Consider the following 20,317-nt stretch of genomic DNA (forward strand, 5'->3'; position numbering starts at 1 on the left):
CCCCCAGCCCCGCCCCGCCCTCCTGTCGCGGCGCCCCCTGGCGGGCCCTCCGGGCACAGCGGCGCGGCAGAGAGCGCGTGCGCGCGGCGGGGCAGGGGCGGGCGCCGGGTGCGGCCGGGTCGAGGGTCCCGCCGCCGCGCCGGGAGCTGCGGCCGCCGGCGGCGCGGGAGGTGAGCGCGGTGCGGGGGGCGCGGTGCCCGTGCGCCGTGGGCGAGTGGCGTCCCCGGGGTCCCCGCGTGCGGCGGCATGGCGGGCCCTGCCGGGCCGTGAGGTGGAGCAAGCTGAACTGAGGTGCGGTGGCTGCGGCCCGGCGGCGGAATGGGCCCCTGCGGGTCCCGGGCATCCCGCGGGTGTTGCTCTTCAGCGTTGCTGCCGGGCGGAGGCCGACGCAGGCGGCACGCTGAAGGGTGTTGGGGGGGAGATCCTCCGCGTCCGGCCGCCGCCACTCTCGCTGTCAGCGGGGCGGTGGCCTGCGGCCGGCGCCGGCCTCTCCCCGCCTGGGAGCTGCCGCGGTTTCCTTCCCCGGGGAAGCGATTCGCGCCATGCCCCGCAGGGAACGCGGCCGGCTCCGGAGGAGGGAAGCGAGGCAACTACCCCCCAGCTGTGGGGCGAGTCGCTTTCTTCGTTCCCAGAGGGTGCGGAGATGCGGTGCTGGTCCTGGCTTCTGCAGGCGGGGTTTGCGAAGGTGAATGTGCTCATCAGGGGGCCTGGAGATGCTGGACGCGTAGGGGAAGCGCGATGATTCGGATGAAGGTTTTTCTGGTTTCATTTCTCGCTCAGGGATGTGCAGGGAACGGGAATGGCTCCGTGGACAGGTCCTGCACTTCCTTCTCCTGCAGTGTCCGAAGGTTGGGCTGTTCTAAAGTCAGGCTGATGCTAATCTGTATCAGGAATGCAGTGACAAATTTAAGGTGACCTCTGCTCCCAGCAGGTATAATAAAAAGTTGGCATATGGCGATAAGTTATTATTTTCTAAAGGTCTCTTGTTTCAGTGCTAAGTGTGGATTTTCCTTTACAGGGATACATAAGAGTAGTCATATTTGATCGACTCTCTAAAAACTGCCAAATTGTTGTCTCAGGAAGAGTAGAGCAAGATAGTGACCTAAAATATTTTGAGTGCTGAGGGGTTTCGGCAGGAGTTTTAGGTATTGTCTAAGCTTACTTTCATAAGCTTAACGGTTCTCTTCTTGAGTTTTACAAACTCTCAGTATTTGTGTAATCCTGTACTGAGGAATTCCTATCTTAACCTCAAACCCTGAGAAGCAATGCTACCTTTGATTTGTTCTGCACCTCCCTCTTTCTGATTTAAGGTCCCTTCAGTGTTTGGTTTTGTGGTTTGGTTTTTTGTTTGTTTGTTTGTTTAAGACCCAATGAATAGTTAGTGTCCGTTTACTTTTTATAAGCACTTGTGATTCTAATTATATTTACTCTGAGTTATTAAAAAAAACACAAAAAGCAACACCGAAAAGCTTTAAATGCTTTCGTTCTTTGTGTCCCTACGGTTGCAACACGTGTCCTGTGCTGGGGTGCGGTGCTCCTTATGCCACCATCATCAGCCATGTGCTCTTTCTCCCAAGTTTATTTTTTGATTTTAAAAATCTTATGGGTCTCCTCTTTGTCAGATGTAAAATGCATAGCTTGAAGGCTCTGTTTGGCCAGTTTTCGAGTGTTAACTGCACACAAGCTTTTCTGTAGGAAACTTTGAGACATGTTTGGTATTTTAGACTACCAGTTCCGCAAAAAAAAAAAAAAAAGATGCTCAACAAAAAAAAAAAGGAAGTTCAACAAGGCCAAGTGCAAGGTCCTGCTCCTGGGTCAGGGCAATCCCCAGCACAGACAAAGGCTGAGGGGAGACTGAGGAGAAGGACTTGGGAGTGTTGAGTGAGGAGAAGCTCCCCATGACCCGGCTTCAGTGTGCGCTTGAGCCCAGAACCCCCCATGTGCTGGGCTGCACCCCCAGAGCGTGAGCAGCAGCTCAGGAAGGGGATCCTGCCCCTCTGCTGCACTCTGGGGAGACCCCCCCTGCAGTCCTGATCCAGCTCTGGGGCAACAGCACAAGAGGGACGTGGAGCTGCTGGAGCGAGGCCAGAGGAGGCCCCGGAGCTGCTGCGAGGGCTGGAGCAGCTCTGCTCTGGAGCCAGGCTGAGAGAGCTGGGCTGGGGCAGCCTGGAGAAGAGAAGGCTCCTGAAGGGGAGACCTTAGAGCAGCTCCAGTGCCTAAAGGGGCTCCAGGAAACCTGGAGAGGGGCTTTGGACAAGGGCCTGTAGGGACCGGCCAAGGGGAATGGCTTTAACCTGCCAGAGGGGAGACAGATTTTCCTGGTATACACATTACCCTTCAAATACAACAGTGGCTTTGTTACAGCTTTTCTTAAAAAACAGAGTGTTTGAAGTGCCAGTGAATGCCAGGTGATACAAGATGACAGGACGATAGACTAAAAGTTGGCTTTTTTTTTTTTTCTTCACCTTGAATAAGAATCAGGGATGCTTTAGCTGGATTTATCATTCATCCTGCAATGTGCTTAATGCACCTCTTTACAGAACCTCATGTCTGAGGTAACTGTTTTTTCTTCTTTTAGCCAGCAATAATGAATAAGGCATTTCCACAATCTATAAAAGGTAGGACAGACATGTTATTTGCTCTTTATGAACTGACTGTGATACTCATACCTCTGCATGTCTTGCATGAATCCATGCTTCTGCATGTGGTTTCAGTAGGAAAACCAAGTTTAATACTCTGCAGCTTTTGATTATGGCAAGATACCTGTCACATTCTTACGCTGGTGATTCAAATATCTACTGAAGTCCTGTTTTTTAGCTCCTGGATGATTGTGCAGCGACACCTTGATGTAGTGTTATTTTACCAGCTTGTTTCTAATGCTCTTTGGAAATATTTATTATCCAGTAAACAATCTTGGGTTCATAGAATTTAAGGTCACTGATAGTTGGTTACTAGTATCATTGCTCTCTTATAAAATTTGGAGTACAAGTCTCTGTAGTAAGAATGTTGACGCACTGAGGTTTGTGTGGTTGAGGTGCCCAAATACCTCTTGCAGACCACTTAGTTTTCACTGTGGTTCCCCAGAGAATACTGTTTACTTGGTAAAGCTTATGTTCGATTCATGCCTAAAAAAAAAAATAAATCTTTAAATTGGTAAACCAATTTCAGCCTAATTTGACAAGGGCAGAGATTTAAAAAGCATTATATGAAAGGTTTTGGATGGTTTCTCTTATTTCTGTGAGAAAACTCTTTGTGCCAAAAGGAGTAAGGCCTTTCTAGCATTCACACTGAGAGAACAACCAGAGAGAACTCAACTCTTGTTAGGCACCAGTAGTATGTGCATGGGTGCTGAACCTGCAGGCAGAGCTCTGCAGAAAGCAAGCTTGCTTGATTCAGGTGTTCACATGCAGTCTTGGGCTCCACGGTTCCTGTTGTGCTGCTGAAATCTGGCTTGGCTCGTTGATCCCCCCCCTCTGCTGCCACTCAGGCTGTTGCTGTCTGTTTTGTTTCTCTTGCAGGTCAGAAAGCGGCGTGGAAAACTTTGAAAGGCACTGAGACGTCCAAGTAGGTCATTCGTTGCTGAAGGGTAATAGGGATAAGGTCTCCTGTTTAACTTTTTTACTCTTGGCATACGTTCTAAAAGTCTGGCACTAAAACAGTGGTGAGTAAGCTGAGCTGTTGTGGAATAGTAACACAGTCTTAATTAAATTGCAGAGAGCCCTTTCTCTTTCCTGTCAGGTCTGGCGGCTAAGCTGCACACATGAAAACTCTTTTCATTCCTTTGCATGACTGAGGATGGTAGCATATACTTAGGGCTGCCTTATCCACCCAATGCATTGTTGAATGTTTCTGCCCGACTTCACTTATCATGCAGATAGAGTGAATCATCTCTGGTCCAGTTTTTGTTTCTGGAAGATGAGCAATTAAGTCGTTCAGATTTCTTAACTTCTGCTTCTGCTTGCTTCTGATAAAGCAGTATCAGTCTTCTGAGCCTGCAAAACAGGGAGGGATTGATCAAAGGTGGTGGCTGAACAGAATAACACAGCTCAGTTCAGGTGATTTCAGCTGAACTACTGCGTTTTCTGCTCGGTTTTTGGCCAAAATAAGGTTTGGCCTACCCAAACTGGAAACAGAGATATGGAAGACCTGACAAACTGTGAAAATGAGGTTACCAAAGAGCAATATTAAAGCTAAAATCTGCCTGACAGAGAGGCATGTGGTGGTAACGTAGCACGGGCAGAGGCATATCCTGTGAAGAAGTAGTTCCTCTGCCGAGAATTTTTTGTCGTGCAGGAATTATAAAACCCATAAATCTAGAAAACCTCAGAAGAATTCAGGTTCATGTTTCCTCTCTGTTTTCTGTCTCTGTTTTCTCCCTTCTCTCAGTAGAGATATTAAAGGGAAGATATAGAAGTTTTTTCTCTCCCACAACAAAAATTTGATGCAACATGAAGTTATTCTGTGATTTCACTTATGATAGCTTTGTGGGAAGAGGGAGTGGAATCCAAAGAGTTAATTTCCCTAGCAGATGTCCAGCTGGGTACAGGAGAGTAAGCTGTCCACATTAATGCTACCAGTAGGATAGGTAATTAGGTCAGAATGGGAGCAGCTCTCCAGGTGGCGTCTTGACATGTCGACTGAAATCTTGTACATTCCAAAGGAAATGCCAGGTGTGCAGGCAGCTGCAGACTTTGCAGCATCTTCTGAGAAGGAAACTGACCCAGACAGGAATGCCAGTTTCCTAATTCAAAGGCAGTGGTGGACAAGATAGAAATAACTCTTATCTACCTAATTTTTGCACACTTCTTTGTGGGTTGTTTGGTTTTGGGTGGATTTTATTTTATTTTAATTCCTTGCAGATGATTCCCATTCTGCTGTAACTGCTGGAATGCTTCACATTCTGATGATCTTCCACTTCAGTTGTAATGAAAGTTCTTTCTCTGACAGGACTATGCAACCTGAATTACCTCTCACTGCTCTTGACTCACTCCTTTCTCTTGCTGAGCAACTTTTAAACTAAACTTGGCTTTGAAGCTTGTGTCCAGCTTTTCTGGTTCTAAATTCTAAACCTTGGTTTTGATGTGTTGATGTGTTAATCTGTATTTTTCTCTTTTTCAGTTCTTGTTGCTTGTTTTACATGGAGTTTTTCTCTCTAAAGTTTTTCCCCAAAATTCTTCTGAAGCTCACCAAAAAAACCTCAAACAAACTCTAAACCAATTTTTCTGCTCTTGGTTGTTGGTATTTTTGTTTTTGGAGTATGTTTTTTTTCCCAGCATATATTTATATTCAAATAGCATGCAGTGCCAAGTTCAAAGATGCTGGAGAAATAAAAAGAATTTTCCATGCAAATTTTAACCCCAGCTACTTGCTATCTTATGAGAGTTTTATTGCTACGCAAATTGTTTACAAAAAAGAATAGAGTCTTCACACATTTTGAACAAAGTGATACGTGGATTTAATAGAAAAGGTCTGATGGAGGTAATATTGTTTGCTTGGTTGTGGCTTAAATTAAAAAAAGCTTTGTCTTCCATATGCAAATCTTTAACCAGATGACACCAGCTCACAACATGCAGTTTCTGGAGTGTAGGAACTTCTTTCTACTCTTTTCTCGTTTTAATTTATCTTAATTTTTTTTATTTTGTTTAAGATAGCCTACTTTAAAGGAGTCCTGCAGAGAAGCATACTTAAAAGCCTACAAGGTCTTTAATTATATGTGTGTAGTTCATACTTAGCCTGATGCTTTGGCATGTTTAGATGGAGTTACTTCTTACTGCAAATGTTGCTCTTCTAAAATCCAAGCCTTAGTGAGGTAATTGAAGATGCTAATGCTGTGAAAGAGCATTTGTGTTCCAGGCTTTTTTGTTACCCTACTACTGTTCTCTGACTTGAAAGCTCTAATGACCTCTCAAATAAAGGCCCAAGAAAATAATCTTTGGATAGCACTTTGATTATAAATGTTAAATCAGGTTGAGTCAAGCTCCTTTAGCTGCTGATGGTATGGGATGCGTGTGGCTTTTCAGTTTACCTATATATGAAACTGCCTTTATTGTCTTAGAATATTGGTGGTCACGTGTCAGTGCCCGGTGTGTGCAGGTAGGGGTGCAATTCTGGGATACCTTTTCTTTCTGTGAAAAGCTCTGGACAGAAATGCCTAGAGGTGTAAGCCCTTGAGGGAGCACATGGTGTGTGTTTTAAAGAGAGATCTGTTTCCAAGTCTTTGCAATTTGTGTATTTCATAAACTAGGAACTGGGCCTATAAAGGGTTTTGTGTATCTTGTTCTCCAGGAGACTTTTGTTGCTATAGTTGAGTTTTTATTGCGTGTATCCAGCTGACTTAGCTCTGCCATCTCTGTGATGTCACTTGTTACTGACTGATCAAAAGAGTGGTCTGCTGCACAGATAGTTCCTTTGGGAAGAAACTTTTGCTCTGGAATTCTTGGTCACTACTAAGCGCAGCATCTTCTAGTAAGTACTGTAGTTGTTTGAAGTAGAGGCAGGAATAAGCATTAAAACCTGCTCTTCGTGATGTGGTCTGGTGGTATGTTGGCAGCAACAGCAGCGTATGGTGTTCCTCCCCCATGATTCATTCCCACCATATGCTGCCACTGGCATGGTCGTAGCAACACTGTTGATGGTGGTACTATAGGGTGAACTGGATGAAAAAACTCCTCACCTTTCTTCAGTGTGTGATCACAGCTGCAGAGGTGGCATGCTGCATGGGTGGGAAGGGGAGACAGGGTTTGGAAACTTCTGAAGGGCGCCTCGCTGCTGGAGAGAGTGTGGCAGTGTCTCAGAATAGGTACTGATCTGTCCTACAGGGAGAGCAGCAGTAGAGACAAGGTTGGGGAGTTATGGTTGCATCTTTAGGCAGAACAGTGTTATGGTATTAAAATAAATGGTCTCTTTTGTCACTGTTTGCTCATAGCACTTACAACCTTTGCATTCAGAAATATCCTGTGTTGCATGTTGCTGGTAACAGTGTTCAATCTCTATTAATAATATAATGCTAAGAATGTTTATTTTGTAATGTTTTAACTAATTTTATATTAAAAGGGACTTCAACTTTGGGGTTTGCAAAATGCAAGAAATATTTCTAAGCCTCTACTTTGAAAGAACTTACCTTTTTTTCTATATTTTTTTTTCCCCCCTAGGCTTGTTAAATGAAAATCTTGGTGCAAGTGTTCTGGAATAATAGATGCAGTCCTGCTGTCAGCTTTTGCTGGTCAGTGCCGTTCTTCATTTACTGATTACCTTTACAATATGCAGTTGCATATACATCTCTCTGTTCATGTGATGGAGCCTTGAAATGGGATGACTGTAGTTTTTTTGATGTATGATGAAAATCACATATATGCTTTTCTGCCAAAGCTCAAAAGTACTTGCCAGATTTCATTTCAGGTGATTCATGTTGTTTTAGAGATGTAATTCCTGCCATTTTCAAAAAGGATGAACTGCTTCTGCAACTTCTTCCTGCTTGTTTTCCTCCAAATTTTTCCCCTCGTGTGTCCTGCTGGGTCTTTCTGGAGCAAGGTTTCTGCACTGCTTCCCACCACTGACTGGTTTTCAGTAGTGCATGTGTACATACATTGACACTTTCTTAAACATTGTATGTTGTAATGACCACAGTTGATACCACTTGAGTTGCCTGTTGCAGCTCTGTGCCAAAGCTTAAGTCTGTTTTCACGTAGTACAGAGGAATCATGTATGCTTTCAGTGGGAGGACAGCAGTATGTGGATACAGATAAAGACTTTGTCAAAAAGGACAAAGCTGAGACTTAAATGGTACTGAGTTGTTGATTTGTTTCGATGGCTTTGAGGAAGTTGGAGGGAGGGGGTTCCATGACTTCTATAAGTGAAGTACTTCACTATTGCTCATTTTCATATGTTCCCTTTGCTATTTTGAAGGTGTTGGAGCTGTGATCTTTCTAGAATATGCAGTATAGTTCCTCCCACTATTTGTCTCTTCTGTTTGAAGCAGTGTATTTGCTGCTGCTTGCAAGTCGAGGATTACTGATAGTACCTCAAAGGCATTTGGGTGAAAAGCCACATGCAAGTTCAGGCTAGCAGTGGAAGCTCCAGCCTACAACAAACGTACAACAAATGACTCCTTGTAGTTGTTCCATGCTGTATTCAAAGTTCGTGATGTTCAGGTAATGAAAGTTTAGAATGAATTTAGTTTTAGGCTATATCCGTTTGATTATCAAACCTACACATCACGTATTGGGAAAGGGATAGGAAAGCCTTTAAGTGTCACATACCTCCTGTATGGAACAATTCCACAGTCTACCTAGGAAGGCTGATTGCTGATCTTTCACAGCATGTATTTTTCTAATACTCAGTATATTATCTTTATTGTAACTCAAGCCTATTAAGTTCTGCTTGTTCTGCTTCTGATTAGTGAGAGTAATCTGTTCTTGGCTTCTTTAGAAAAAATATTTATGTCTTCTAATCTGGGTACTATGGCTAGTTATATTTCAAAGAATAACTTTTCTTGTAAATGCTACTTTCTGAACCTTTTGTCTGGTGTCCTCTAAATAATGCAGTTTCTTGAGGTATGATTGCTCCAGTGAATTATTATAGTAAACTGTAGCAGTGCAGCCCAGTTTGATTTATTATACAATTTTTGGACCTTTCTTTGTTTACACAGTAGACTACGTAGCAAGAAGTGTGAATCCTGGAGGGGGGGTGTGTATGGAGGTATGTGTGAACCTACAAATGACAGAGTATCTTGTTGCTACGTCTGTGGTCATGATCCCTTTCCACTTGCAGGTACCTCTAAGTACTTGTCCCTTAGCCTGTGGGGAAACTGCCTGGCAGTAAGTCAAGGCTGTGGGAATCTGTCTAATTTGTATTTACATAGTTGGAGTGCAGCCAGTTGTCACTGAGCTCTCAACTCATTGCATCTCTGTGTCACTATTGCCTTTCTAGCCTGCGAGCGCTTCGCAGTTGCTTCTGAGACACTGAGTATGTCTAGCTGTGATAAGAAATTGTTAGCTTATCTTTAAAATTACTGTAATTGACTGTGCTTTTTCTAACTGTTTTCTTGCTGTGTGCAGGGCTCTGTTTCTGGGTAAAGAATGCAGACTATAAAGTGTGTAGTTGTTGGAGATGGCGCTGTGGGAAAAACTTGTCTTCTCATCAGCTATACCACCAATGCCTTCCCGGAAGAGTACATCCCTACTGTGTTTGACAACTACAGTGCCCAAATGACTGTTGATGGCCGGACTGTTAGCCTGAATCTCTGGGACACTGCAGGCCAGGAGGAATATGACCGCCTGCGCACACTCTCGTATCCTCAAACCAATGTATTCGTCATCTGTTTCTCCATTGGTAGCCCCTCTTCCTATGCAAATGTGAGGCACAAATGGCATCCTGAAGTTTCTCACCACTGTCCAAATGTTCCCGTTCTTTTAGTGGGCACGAAGAGAGACTTAAGAAATGACCTGGAAACAGTTAAAAAGTTGAAAGAGCAAAGCTTGGCTCCCACTACCCCGCAGCAGGGGACTTCGCTGGCTAAACAAATTGGAGCAGTCAAATATTTGGAGTGCTCAGCACTGAATCAGGAGGGTGTTCGTGAGGTCTTTGCTGAAGCTGTGCGTGCAGTTCTGTATCCTGTGACAAAGAAGAACACAAGAAAATGTGTCTTATTGTAGTTACTTGGAGTGATGGAGGTTCAAAGTTGAATACTGACTAGAATCTTGGAGGGCTCTTTAAGGAGTTAAATTGAAGATTTGCATCTTGCACTAACAGCTCTAAGCAGAAATGTTTTATGCAACAAATATTCTTGCGGTCTTATTGCTTCAGGGAAAGTGAAAGAGAGGGTTTTTTTCTAGCTGAGAGGTCAAATATCTCCTTTATTTCTAAAGTTCCAGTCTCCAGCTTCTCCAGGGATCACTTCGCTTCTGTCCTTATTCTGTGAGGAAAATAAAAGGAGGTACTTCTTTGAAGCCAGACTTCTTTACTAGATAGCCATCAGTTACTAGATTTGTTGAAAAGCACAGATTCTGATAACTTTGCGTTAAGTGTAGCTGCTGCTTTTCCCATCCCTTATTTACTGATCTGTTTTCCAAACAGAAGTCTGACTGTGCAGTTCTTCTGATTTGTCAATTTAAATCTTGAAACAATTTGTTTACATGCAAAAATGCCTGAAATATGACTGAGATTCACCTTATAGTGAACTGTGATCATTTATATGAAGAGTTAGCATAAGGTGTGTTTAATCCGATGAGCAAGACCCAGGGAACAGCTGCAGTGATCTTATTAATAGAAGTAGGAGCTGATTTCTCCTGATGTAGGGAATTTAGGATAATAATGAATCACTCAAATGAGCAATTTTCATACTTTTGAATCGGGGAGGTGAAAAAGTAGTTTAGATGCAAGTCTTTCATAATCATCTAAACTGAGTTTTGATTTCACTCTCCAAAAAGATTTTGCACCTTGAGAATAAAGTTCAGTGACCTTCTCAGACTGCCTGAGGTAGTTGCCATGACACTTCTCAAAACGAGATTTTCAGTGTGATCCCTTTGATGAATCCCAGAGACTTGATAGCAGCCCATTTGCTATTTGCTCTTGAGGAATTCATTGCTTCACTTCTTAATGTTCTTGGGCCACCACCTGAGATTTTAACGGTAAATTGCTGTGTTGCTTTTCTGGGAGAACACTGACAGAAAATTTGGAGGTTCTGTTTACAGGAACCAGGAACCCTTGTTTCTTCCTGGCAACTCACTAATGGTTTCAGTTAAATTTGTAATGGTTAGTCAGTCACTGGATAGGTTTACTTGGGCAGTGTTTTTTCTTTCTAGTAGGTGATCAGTTAATATAAACTTTTTTAACTGAAGTTCTATTTGCATCCTTTTTTAACTTTCTTTAGCATCTCTAGCGAGTGGCAGCTGGCTTTTACTTTCAGGGTGTACTGTTCTTTATGTGTCATTCCGGGACCAGCTGTGGAGTGAGTGCATGAAACCTTCCTTAGACTTAACCTTACAGCCTGGTGGTGTGAAAGCAGCATGCTTCAAAGCTACTTTGTGTGAAACCAATGGTGCTGGACTGAGCTTTGTTGTCTGAAGTTGACAGTGCTGTCTTTGTCCGGGTGCAGCCTCAATTGGTAATTCAGGACTTGCTTTCTTGTGATTCCCACACATGTGAAACTGCACTGGTGTATACCCTGGACAGAAAAAAAGCCTCATTTTAGCATGATAACAGAGAGGACATCAAGAAGGGTTTAGGGATCTTGTGTTAATTTGACCTTGCTTTATCTGATACCTGCAAAAATACCAGGTGGATAGAAACATTCGTATTTGTGCCCTAATTCCCTTTGAGGAGGATGTGCCTTTCTTCAGCTGGTGTAACTGATGCTGACACTAGCTGCAATTTTTGTGTATCTAAGAGATGCTTGTATTGGTACTGCTTTAGCAAACTGCAACCCATAGTTTATAAACTGCAGTTAATCCAAATACTGGTATATGTGTCTAGAGAACCAATGCAGAGGTCCAAATGTTGCCTTATTGCAAGCAGCACCAAAACACCTGTTATGTATGTTTGCAGAAGCTTAGGGACTTTTCTTCACCAAGTGCCATTGCACCTCTTGCACTCATGGAAATGCTGTTGCAGATGTGGCTCCAGTTGCAGTGCCCTGCAGGCTTGTGAGGCTGTAGTATTTTAGTTAGGTAACCTCTACTCACCATGTTCTGCTTTTACTTTAGTAGTAGGCCTTTACTGTGGGCTTGACTTGCAGGTAGTAATTAACTCTGTGCCTTGTAATTCAAGATTATTTTCTGTAGGTAAATTTCAGTAACTGAGTAAAAAAGCTTTATCTTGTTTACAATATATTTATTTAAGCCAGTGCACATGGGGTATTTTTTAATGCTGGTCAGGCCTAAATCAACTGTCTAGTTACCCTGGTGCAAGCCCGTTTGCTTCATTCAGAGATGTACTTTAAAGTGTTTGTGACATGTTTGAACTGCTCTTAAATAGACTTAATTTCAACAACAGGCACCTCTTATTTTTTCTTTTTTTTTTCTTTGCTACATATATTTGCAATTTTGTACTGAAGCTACTACTGTTTTAAAAAGTTTTTACTTTTTTACGTACTGAAATCTTTTAGTTCTGCATATTTTGTGGTTATTCTGAACTGGATGACAATAACTCTGTGGAGAAGAAATCCTGTGAGCAAGTATTACTGCACACCCCTCGTGTTCCTGTAGGCTCCCAGAGCAGCCAACCTTGTGTTAACTGGAAGAGAGTATATTGAGATAAAATTCATCTACTTAATCAATTTATTCGAATTGATTACATTGTTGATTGCATTATCCTAGAACACTTCATCCTCATCTAGCTTACTTACTAAATGGATCACACAACAGTATGGAGGAGAGTAACATGATAGTGATGAAAATGAGCAGAAAGTGAACTTTGGACACCATCAGAAACCTTTTACGGACTTTGGAGTACCTCGTTAACAGTTGCTTAGGTGCCATGTGTTTCTGTCACTTTCTGCCAGGAGCAGAAGCCCTGCTTGGCTGACAGCTCAGCTGGTTTTCTCCAGCCTCTGCTTTTCATGAGGAAGAGCTTCAGGAGCACACAGATAAAATGAGCTTTTCCATTCAGTGGGCATTCTCAGTTTGTGATCTTCCTTTCCCTCCCTGCCTACAATTCTTGATGCATTTTATTGTGAGTAATCCAGTGCTTCAGTCTACAATCCATTCTGTGCCTCCCACATGTTTTGTTTTTTTCCAGTGGACAGGAAGCACATACAGACTTCACACAATGCCACAGCTGGATTTTGTCTGGTTTTTGGGAGATCAGAAAACACAGGTTAAGCTATGTGGGTTTCCTGTACTATTCAAGATTCCTCAGTTTGTTACTGATAGTGTATGTCTTAATTCACAGAAGAGACTCTCTATGAAGAGACTGATTTTAATTTTTCAGTGTGTGAATGATTCCTGAAATGTTTTTTTGAAATACAGCTGAAGCCATCCACAGGGAGCCACGCAGTACGGGAGTTGTGTGGCCAGAGGATGTTATGGGGTGTGCTTAGATGTGCAAGTGCTTTCTCCAGTTTACAGCGGGGCTATTTCTATGGAACCTAAGGGAGAAGGGCCTCGCCGTGCTCTCACCTAGTGCTGAACCTGGCTCCCGGTGCTGCCTGGGCTGACCGCGAGGAGCCAATGGACGGAGGAGCGCCCGTCAGCGGCGGGAGCCCAGGACTCCAAGTGTGGTACTGATACATACACTGGCGACTTGATTTTATACTATAAAAGAATTTGTACTACAGCTAACAGTTTTAAAGGATTTTTGTTGTTGTTGTTTTTAGTTTAAATTATGCAGAATTACGTTGTAATAAACATTTCCTCCTCTTTCTGTCTCTCGTATTAACTCCCCCGGCTGTTTGTCACGCACCCCTTCCAAACCTAGTTCTTTCCCGTGGGAAGCCACGCCCCGTTTCGGAGCTGCAATAACCGGTTTCTCGGTGACCGCCAGAGCCTTCGCGCTTCCGCGAGGCCGCGCGGGGGCGCTGTTGGCCGGGCCCGCAGGTCGCGGCCGGTCCCCGGTTCCGGTTCCGGGTCGGCGCCGCCGCGATGTCGGACTCGGAGAGCGAGGAGGAGGCGGAAGGCGGCCGCGCCGAGCCCTTCTCCCTGGCCGGGTTCCTCTTCGGCAACATCAATGAGGCGGGGCAGCTGGAGGGGGACAGCGTCCTCGACAAGGTAGGGCTGTGTCGCTCCGGGGAGGCGCCGCTGCGGCGTGGCGCGGGCTGAGGGACGGGAGAGGAATCCAGTGTCCAGTGGCGCGGGTCCGTGGCGAGCCGGGGAAGGGGTGTCGGTGAGCTGGGCACTGGCGCAGGCTGCAGGACGGGATCGAGCCTGACGAGGGGCCCGGCCCGCCTGGCGGAGCCTCCGCGCTGGGACGTGGCTCTGGTCTCCCCAGGAATCCAAGAAGCACCTGGCCGGGTTGGGTGTTCTGGGACTGGGCAACCTGATCACCGAGATCACAGCCAGCGAGGAGGACAGCCCGGAGGCTGATGGAGCCCACCTGGATGAGGAAGGTTAGGCACTGGGGGTGCCTGCAGTTAAACCGTAGAGGGGCTGCAGGATCAGAGGTCTTACTGGAGAGGAAGAAAAGTACCCAGATCATCACGCAGGGAATATTGTGATTTATCTGGTCAGAGGTCCTCTGCCAAAAGGCCTTGCCTTTTCCTTTCCAGAGTTGACCCCACATTATCTCCTGGTCACTTCTGCACTTGTTCCCTCTAATTTTTATATGAGCGGGGTTTTTTACTTATCGCTTCTCTCTCATAAATAAGTTTATTCTATGTTTCCCCTGTGTTAAACAAGCCTATTTAGTGCATAATATTATCATGTCCCCTTTTTATTTCTGAGCTTGTTGAACAGTTTTACTGAGTAAGTGAAAGGTGTTCCTTGTGCTGAAGTTGGTACTTACCAATCTGAAGGGGAAATTCAGAGCTCTTGGAGCTGTTGGTTGGAGCGATGTTAATCAGATGTATTTGTTCCTCTAAGAAAAGGAAGCATAGGAAAGGATTCATGTGGACACAGCGAAGTCCAACATTAGTTATCCATATTAGGATAAAGTTCTGTGTGACTAGATTTCTTTTCTTCCTAGGCTGGGTTAAAAGCACAGAAGATGCTGTTGATTATTCAGATATTAACGAAGTGGCAGAAGATGAGAGCCGTAGGTATAAGCAGGCAATGGGCAGCCTGCAGCCAGTTCGAAGACCAGGTAAATGGGACTAGTGTTACAGCTGTAGCTGTAGAGGGTATTTTGGGGCAGTGGGCTGTGACAGTTTCTATATGGGTGACGTTGTACCTTTTCGCTCCTTGCTTCAAGAACCTAATACAAGCTTTTGTAGAACTGTGTTCACTGGATGAAGCCACTGCTTGGTATCTTCCTGTTTTAGTGAATTAGTTCCTCATTAGACTTAAACTATACTCAGAAAAGAAACTAGGACCCTCCTTTTGCTCTGGGATCCCCTGCAGAGAATCCCCAATACTTGATCATGTTTTATTAATCTGTGTTCTTAGGAAGAGGGTTATGCAGCAGGCCTGGTGCTTCTTGGAGATACTCAGAGGTAGAGATAAGGTCCTGATCCTTTAGAGAGTCACTTCGATCTTAATATTCTCTCCTGTTTTACCCTGGGTTTTTTTTTCCTGAAATGACTTTCTGCAGAAAGCAGTTTGGTTCTTTTGTTAGTCCCAGGGATCTCTGTCTGACCTGGAAAAGATTTGCAAAACCATGAAACTTTTCCCTTTCAGTAGCTGCTAGTGTAAATGCTAAACCTTTGCATGTTCCTTAAAGCTGCCTTACACTTAACCTTGCTGTTGACATATTGCGTTTAGTGGGATGTGATGGTGATTAGGGCTTTTTAACCACCTTTTTACTATGTTTTTCTTAATTCTTTAGCAGCTTTATTTGCTCTGCAAAGCATGAATAAGGGGGAGTGATAGCATCATATATGCATATATACTAAGTGCTTCAGTCATCTTTCTGTCAGTTTGCCTTTTCCTTTCCTTTGCATTCTTTCTTAATTTCAATCTTGCAAATGAGTATGTGCAGAAAGCTGAACTTGTGAGAGTTCTGCATCTTGTTACAAAATGAGGATGGTCTCCTCACTAATGAGAAGGCATGCTCTTCTCATCAGGTTGGGACAGGTATAAGATAGTATCAATGGGAAGAGTGCCTGGTGCCCTTTTATTGTCTGTTTAATATGCAGTCTTGTCTCCTGACTGGTTAGATGAAGACGAGGATGATTATGATGCTGACTGTGAAGATATTGATTCCAAGTTGATGCCACCACCACCACCACCTCCAGTACCTGGAAAGAAAGAAGATGAAAAGGATGCAGCTGCAGCGGGTGAGTGGGAACTTTCTTCCTCTCTCTGGCAATATGAATATCTGAAGGAAGCAAACACTGCTGTGCAGCAGTTCATTCTGCAGCAAGCACCACGTGTCATCAAAATTCAGTCTGCAGACTGCATCTAAAGGTGGGTGTTTGTCCTGATATGCAATGTTAAAGGATTGTCTGAAATGTAAGGTGAAATACTGTATTTCCAGTGATTGATAAAATACTGATATTGATGATGAAACTGCTTTTTTTTATCTCATCCTCTCAGTTGTGGCTGGGAAATTCACCTGGAACGCTTAGGATAAAATGCAAGGTTAAACCAGAATGGTACTCATAACACCTGCAGAGGCTTAATTTTTGCATACCTTGGTATAAAAACAGTAGTTGTGGCGTTATGGGGTTGTACTAGGGGACAGGGAGGAAACCTGTTTGTTTATAAGGTGCTTGTTCTATTGTAGTATCTGAAGATGGAGACGGTATCATTTTGCCCTCCATCATTGCTCCTTCCTCTGCTGCCTCCGACAAGGTGGATTTCAGCAGCAGCTCTGATTCTGAGTCAGAGATGGGACCTCAAGAAGCCAGGCAGGCAGAATCCAAGGAAGGCAAACTCACACTTCCTCTTGCAGGAATCATGCAGCGAGATGCTACCAAACAGTTGCCAAGCGTTACAGAGCTCTTCCCGGAATTTCGACCAGGCAAGGTATTGTAAGAGATATGTGAAAGTGACAGAAACTGTATCACGTAAGCCCTCTAAATGTGCATCATATAGTATTAAGGCTATGTAGTAAGTAATCATGTAGACGCTCTTGCTCACCTCAATGCTGTCTTTAGTTTCTGTGTGCTGCTGTTTCCAGATTGCTTAATATGCAGTGCTTTTCCTGCCATTTGCAGGAGCGTCTTAAAAAGCATCATATAAATCAGGGTGTGAAATAATGTTTTGCAGTTCTGTAAGACCATAGCACAAGTATCTTTATCTTTGAAAACTGTTTTTTTTTGGATTTGTAGAGGATACTTTTGCCAGATGACTAAAAGCCATAATGCTAATCTGTCTGCTTTCTGTTTTTTCTGGCAAATACTTGCTCCTCCTTTCATGCTGTCCTGAACTTGGTGTGCTCTTCCTGAAAGGGCACATTTGTGATCTGTATCCTTTATTTAATCCTCCCTCGTAACTGCTCAGAGTATGGATCAGAAATTACCTCAATAACAAGTTGGCTGAAAGAATGATCATTTCTGATGCAAAGCGAATTCATTACGATACTTTTCTAAATGATCCCAAATAGCAAATATAGTGGATGTATTTCAGTAATTATTGAAAGTTTTAAAGCTGTCGAGAGGAAAGGTAGGAGGGGAAGGAGAATAAAGACGTGCTTATAGTTGCCAAACAGATGTTTGGGAGCCAGGATAACTTGGTTTTATTGTGTGCCTCCATCACAGGTTTTGTTTAAGGAGCTGAGCAGTTTGCATAATTAAATGTTGTGTTTTAATGATTTAGCTAACCTCTGTCTGTTAGAAATCTAGGTGAGGCTCTAGCGCAGAAGTTAGCATTCTGAGTGCTCCCATGGCTTTTGCGAATTTGGTGTTTCCTGTGTTAGTGTATTTTGTATCAGTTGGTGTGCTCATTTCTTTGCTGCTCAACATCTTACATTACATCACATCAGGGACTGGCTTGGTGTTGAATATGCCCAGTGGGTGCAGAAATCAGTGCAAGCTGTTAATGCTGAGCACTTTTCATAATTAATTCATGACCACTAGAGCTGGCGAAACCTGAAATCCTCTCAATTTTGCTATGAGGGTTGGTTGATGTCTGAGAATGTGTATATTAATGTAGCAGTTTTTCTTCATGAAACCACTTAAAATAGCAGGTTGAGAAGCAGACTTTTGTGCTTGATTTAAACTGTTAGCAGCTTAACTATGTCTGAGATCTTTGACCTTTGTCTTGGCCAGAGGGTTCAGAAGTAATCTGGGGGAGTTTTGGGAAGAACAATAACATGGATGTGGGCAGAGATGGACAGAGTGGTTGTATAAACATTATTCCCTTTGGGAATCAGCGTAACAGATTAACAGGGAACATTAATAGGATGTCTTCTTACAAATCTTTGGTTTTTCAATTAGTTTGTGAGTAATGCTTTCCCTCTTCACGAGATTGCTCTGAAGAAACAATTATCAGTGCTTAAAAACCAGCAAGCATAATCGTACTAGAAACAGAAGAGAAAGTTTGTCAATGTCATTAGTGCAGGTGCTGGAGGTATGAAGTATGCACGTAGGGGAACTGCGTTATGATGGAAATAAAAATGAGTGTACTCTTTGTGGACCATGGTATTTGCTGTTATCTCTCTGCTTAAGAAATCTCTGCTTTATCTAACTGCCTTCTAGCTTTGTCTCTTTTGCTAATAATTTTATCAACTCTTCTTGAATCTCCATGTGTCTTTTTCAAGCTTATGGATTGTTCAAAATGAAAATAATTATTTCCATGTGGCATCTTACCACATGCTCACTATCTAAAGGCAGTCTTTCTTCCATCTGTTGAATTTGTGTCTGAAATTAAGAATAAATCTTTTTGAAAAGGAAGGATCCATCAAACAGACAGATCAGAAACTTCTTTCAAGTATAACCAAGAGACTGTTGGTTGCATCAGGGGTTGGGGCTGTGGTACAGGCCAAGCTTCTGAATTTTAGAGCGCTCTCTTTCATTACTGTTTTTCAGGTGAGGGAAAGACAGACAAGCATTCCAGAGTGGGGTTTTTTTTCTCTGACTCTCTTGTTTTTTCCTAATCTAGGTACTGCGTTTCCTGCGTCTCTTTGGCCCTGGAAAGAATGTTCCATCGGTTTGGCGTAGTGCCCGAAGGAAACGCAAGAAGAAACATCGGGAGATGGCACAAGAAGTGCAAATACAGGAGGGTGAAGTTGTAGTTGAGAATGGAATGGAAGGAAAATCTCCTTGGGAATATGAGTTTGCTGCTCCTCCCCCTCCTGAGCAGTGCCTTTCAGATGATGAGGTGGGATATCTGAGACTTAGAGAGGGTCGCCAGCTGGCACTGGGGGTAGTAGTGGATTGGACAGCAACTTTTAGAATAAAGAGCTTTTCCTCCAAAGTAAAACTGGAGAACAGGGTTGGCTTGTATTCCAGCTGTGCAGAAGCTCTTCTACAGATACTAGTCAGTGACTTCAGGTGATTGCTTCTTACTGAGAAGGCTGCATCTGTGGTACAGGATCAGTAGGAGAGCTTATCCTCTTTGTATCAAGAAGAAATCTCTGTGTTCTTGGAAGTCTAATTGCAGAGCATTCTTAAGGCAGCTAGTAAGTATGGAAAAGCAATTCTTAGAAATACTTTTCTCTTCCGAGAATAAGCTGGGAAACTTGGAAGGAGGAAACCTCTTACTGACACTTAGACCAGTAGTGTAACCATTTCCTCCTTTGGTGTGCTTCAGATTACCATGATGGCACCTGTGGAATCAAAATTTTCCCAGTCAGCTGGTGATACAGACAAAGTAACAGATACCAAGCCGAAAGTGGCAGAATGGCGCTATGGCCCAGCACAACTCTGGTATGACATGCTGGGCATCCCTGAAGATGGCAGTGGATTTGATTATGGTTTCAAGCTGAAAGAGAAGAAGGAGGAGGAGGAGGAGGAGGAGGAAACTAAAGGCCACGCAGATGAGGAGGTGAGAGGGGAACTGTAGGGGAAGGTATGGAGATTTTTGTGGCACAGGAGATTGCTGCACAATGAGACGGTTGGGCCAGTGGATGGTTGTGCACCATGCAAAATTGAGACTTTTTTAATCTTCCTCCTTTAGTTTGAAAGTAGAGTCAGTGCAGGTCTTCAAGCAATTATTCTTTCGTTCCAGGATGCAAGGTTGATGGATGAGAAGGATGATTTGCTAGCTGATGAGCACTTCCTTATGGTGACACAGCTCCAGTGGGAGGATGATGTTATCTGGAATGGAGAAGATGTCAAGCACAAAGGGACTAAGACACAGCGAGCAAGTTTGGCAGGCTGGTTGCCATCCAGCATGACTAGAAATGCTACCGCATACAATGCCCAACAAGGTAATCAATGGTCTGATATGAACTGTACTTGCTGTAGTTGAGCTGACCCATTGCATGCTTTCATCTCAAATAAAGAATATAATTCTTCCTGTTAGGGAATGTTTTTCGGCAAAATCACAGCTCTGCTCAGAATTCTGAGACTCTTGCTCTCTTTCCAAAAACAGAGTAGGTCCTTTCTGTTAAAGAGAATATCAACTATGGCTTTCTTCTCTCCGTGGGGAATACCAGATGCTAGATCCACCCATACTGGTATCAAGCAGTGCCACGCTTAGGATGTCTGCTGTTCATAGGCCAATGGAATTTTCTTCATATGCTTGCTTTTTTTTTTTTTTTTTTTAGATGGAAGAGTTGTGTAAAAATCTTCTGAAATTTACTGTCAAGTGATAATGATACTCTGGTTTTTTCTAGATAGGAA

At 43.6% G+C, this 20,317-nt stretch overlaps 2 protein-coding genes across 22 annotated transcripts in view; both read left to right on the plus strand.

The window, feature by feature from the left end:
• The first annotated feature begins 59 nt into the window (after nt 1-59).
• On the plus strand, nt 60-13,363 carry LOC115603078 (rho-related GTP-binding protein RhoG-like). 15 transcript variants are annotated; one of them, XR_003989755.1, is made up of 5 exons: nt 97-170; nt 2,579-2,618; nt 3,519-3,564; nt 7,152-7,222; nt 9,057-13,363. XR_003989755.1 is itself a non-coding variant. In XM_030474648.1 (4 exons), the coding sequence occupies exon 4, from the start codon at nt 9,078-9,080 to the stop codon at nt 9,651-9,653; it is 576 nt and encodes a 191-aa protein (XP_030330508.1). In that variant the 5' UTR covers nt 105-170; nt 2,579-2,618; nt 3,519-3,564; nt 7,152-9,077; the 3' UTR covers nt 9,654-13,363. The 15 variants fall into 15 exon arrangements, 9 of the variants coding, with proteins under 9 accessions (XP_030330516.1, XP_030330508.1, XP_030330515.1 ...); XR_003989756.1 differs by lacking the exon at nt 2,579-2,618 and having other exon boundaries at nt 86-170; nt 3,519-3,661; XM_030474648.1 differs by having other exon boundaries at nt 105-170; nt 7,152-13,363.
• Nucleotides 13,364-13,528: 165 nt separating this feature from the next.
• Nucleotides 13,529-20,317, plus strand: part of TAF1 (TATA-box binding protein associated factor 1) — a 39,267-nt gene continuing 32,478 nt past the window's right edge. For 2 of the 7 annotated variants that reach the window (XM_030474621.2, XM_030474622.2), the window contains exons 1-8: nt 13,533-13,703; nt 13,924-14,041; nt 14,617-14,733; nt 15,746-15,865; nt 16,315-16,556; nt 18,633-18,851; nt 19,284-19,517; nt 19,701-19,902. In XM_030474621.2, coding sequence (XP_030330481.1) covers nt 13,578-13,703; nt 13,924-14,041; nt 14,617-14,733; nt 15,746-15,865; nt 16,315-16,556; nt 18,633-18,851; nt 19,284-19,517; nt 19,701-19,902 — 1,378 coding nt within the window. In that variant the 5' untranslated portion in view covers nt 13,533-13,577. Of the gene's footprint in view, nt 13,704-13,923; nt 14,042-14,616; nt 14,734-15,724; nt 15,866-16,314; nt 16,557-18,632; nt 18,852-19,283; nt 19,518-19,700; nt 19,903-20,317 lie in introns of all 7 variants that reach the window. The other 5 variants (XM_030474624.2, XM_030474625.2, XM_030474626.2 and 2 more) reach the window with 4 other exon arrangements.

Source organism: Strigops habroptila, chromosome 9 (assembly GCF_004027225.2).
Source record: "Strigops habroptila isolate Jane chromosome 9, bStrHab1.2.pri, whole genome shotgun sequence".
Taxonomy (NCBI): domain Eukaryota; kingdom Metazoa; phylum Chordata; class Aves; order Psittaciformes; family Psittacidae; genus Strigops; species Strigops habroptila.

Bases quoted from the DNA above. Each gene is read 5' to 3' on its own strand.
- LOC115603078 (XM_030474656.1), top strand. From the start codon at position 9,078: ATGCAGACTATAAAGTGTGTAGTTGTTGGAGATGGCGCTGTGGGAAAA.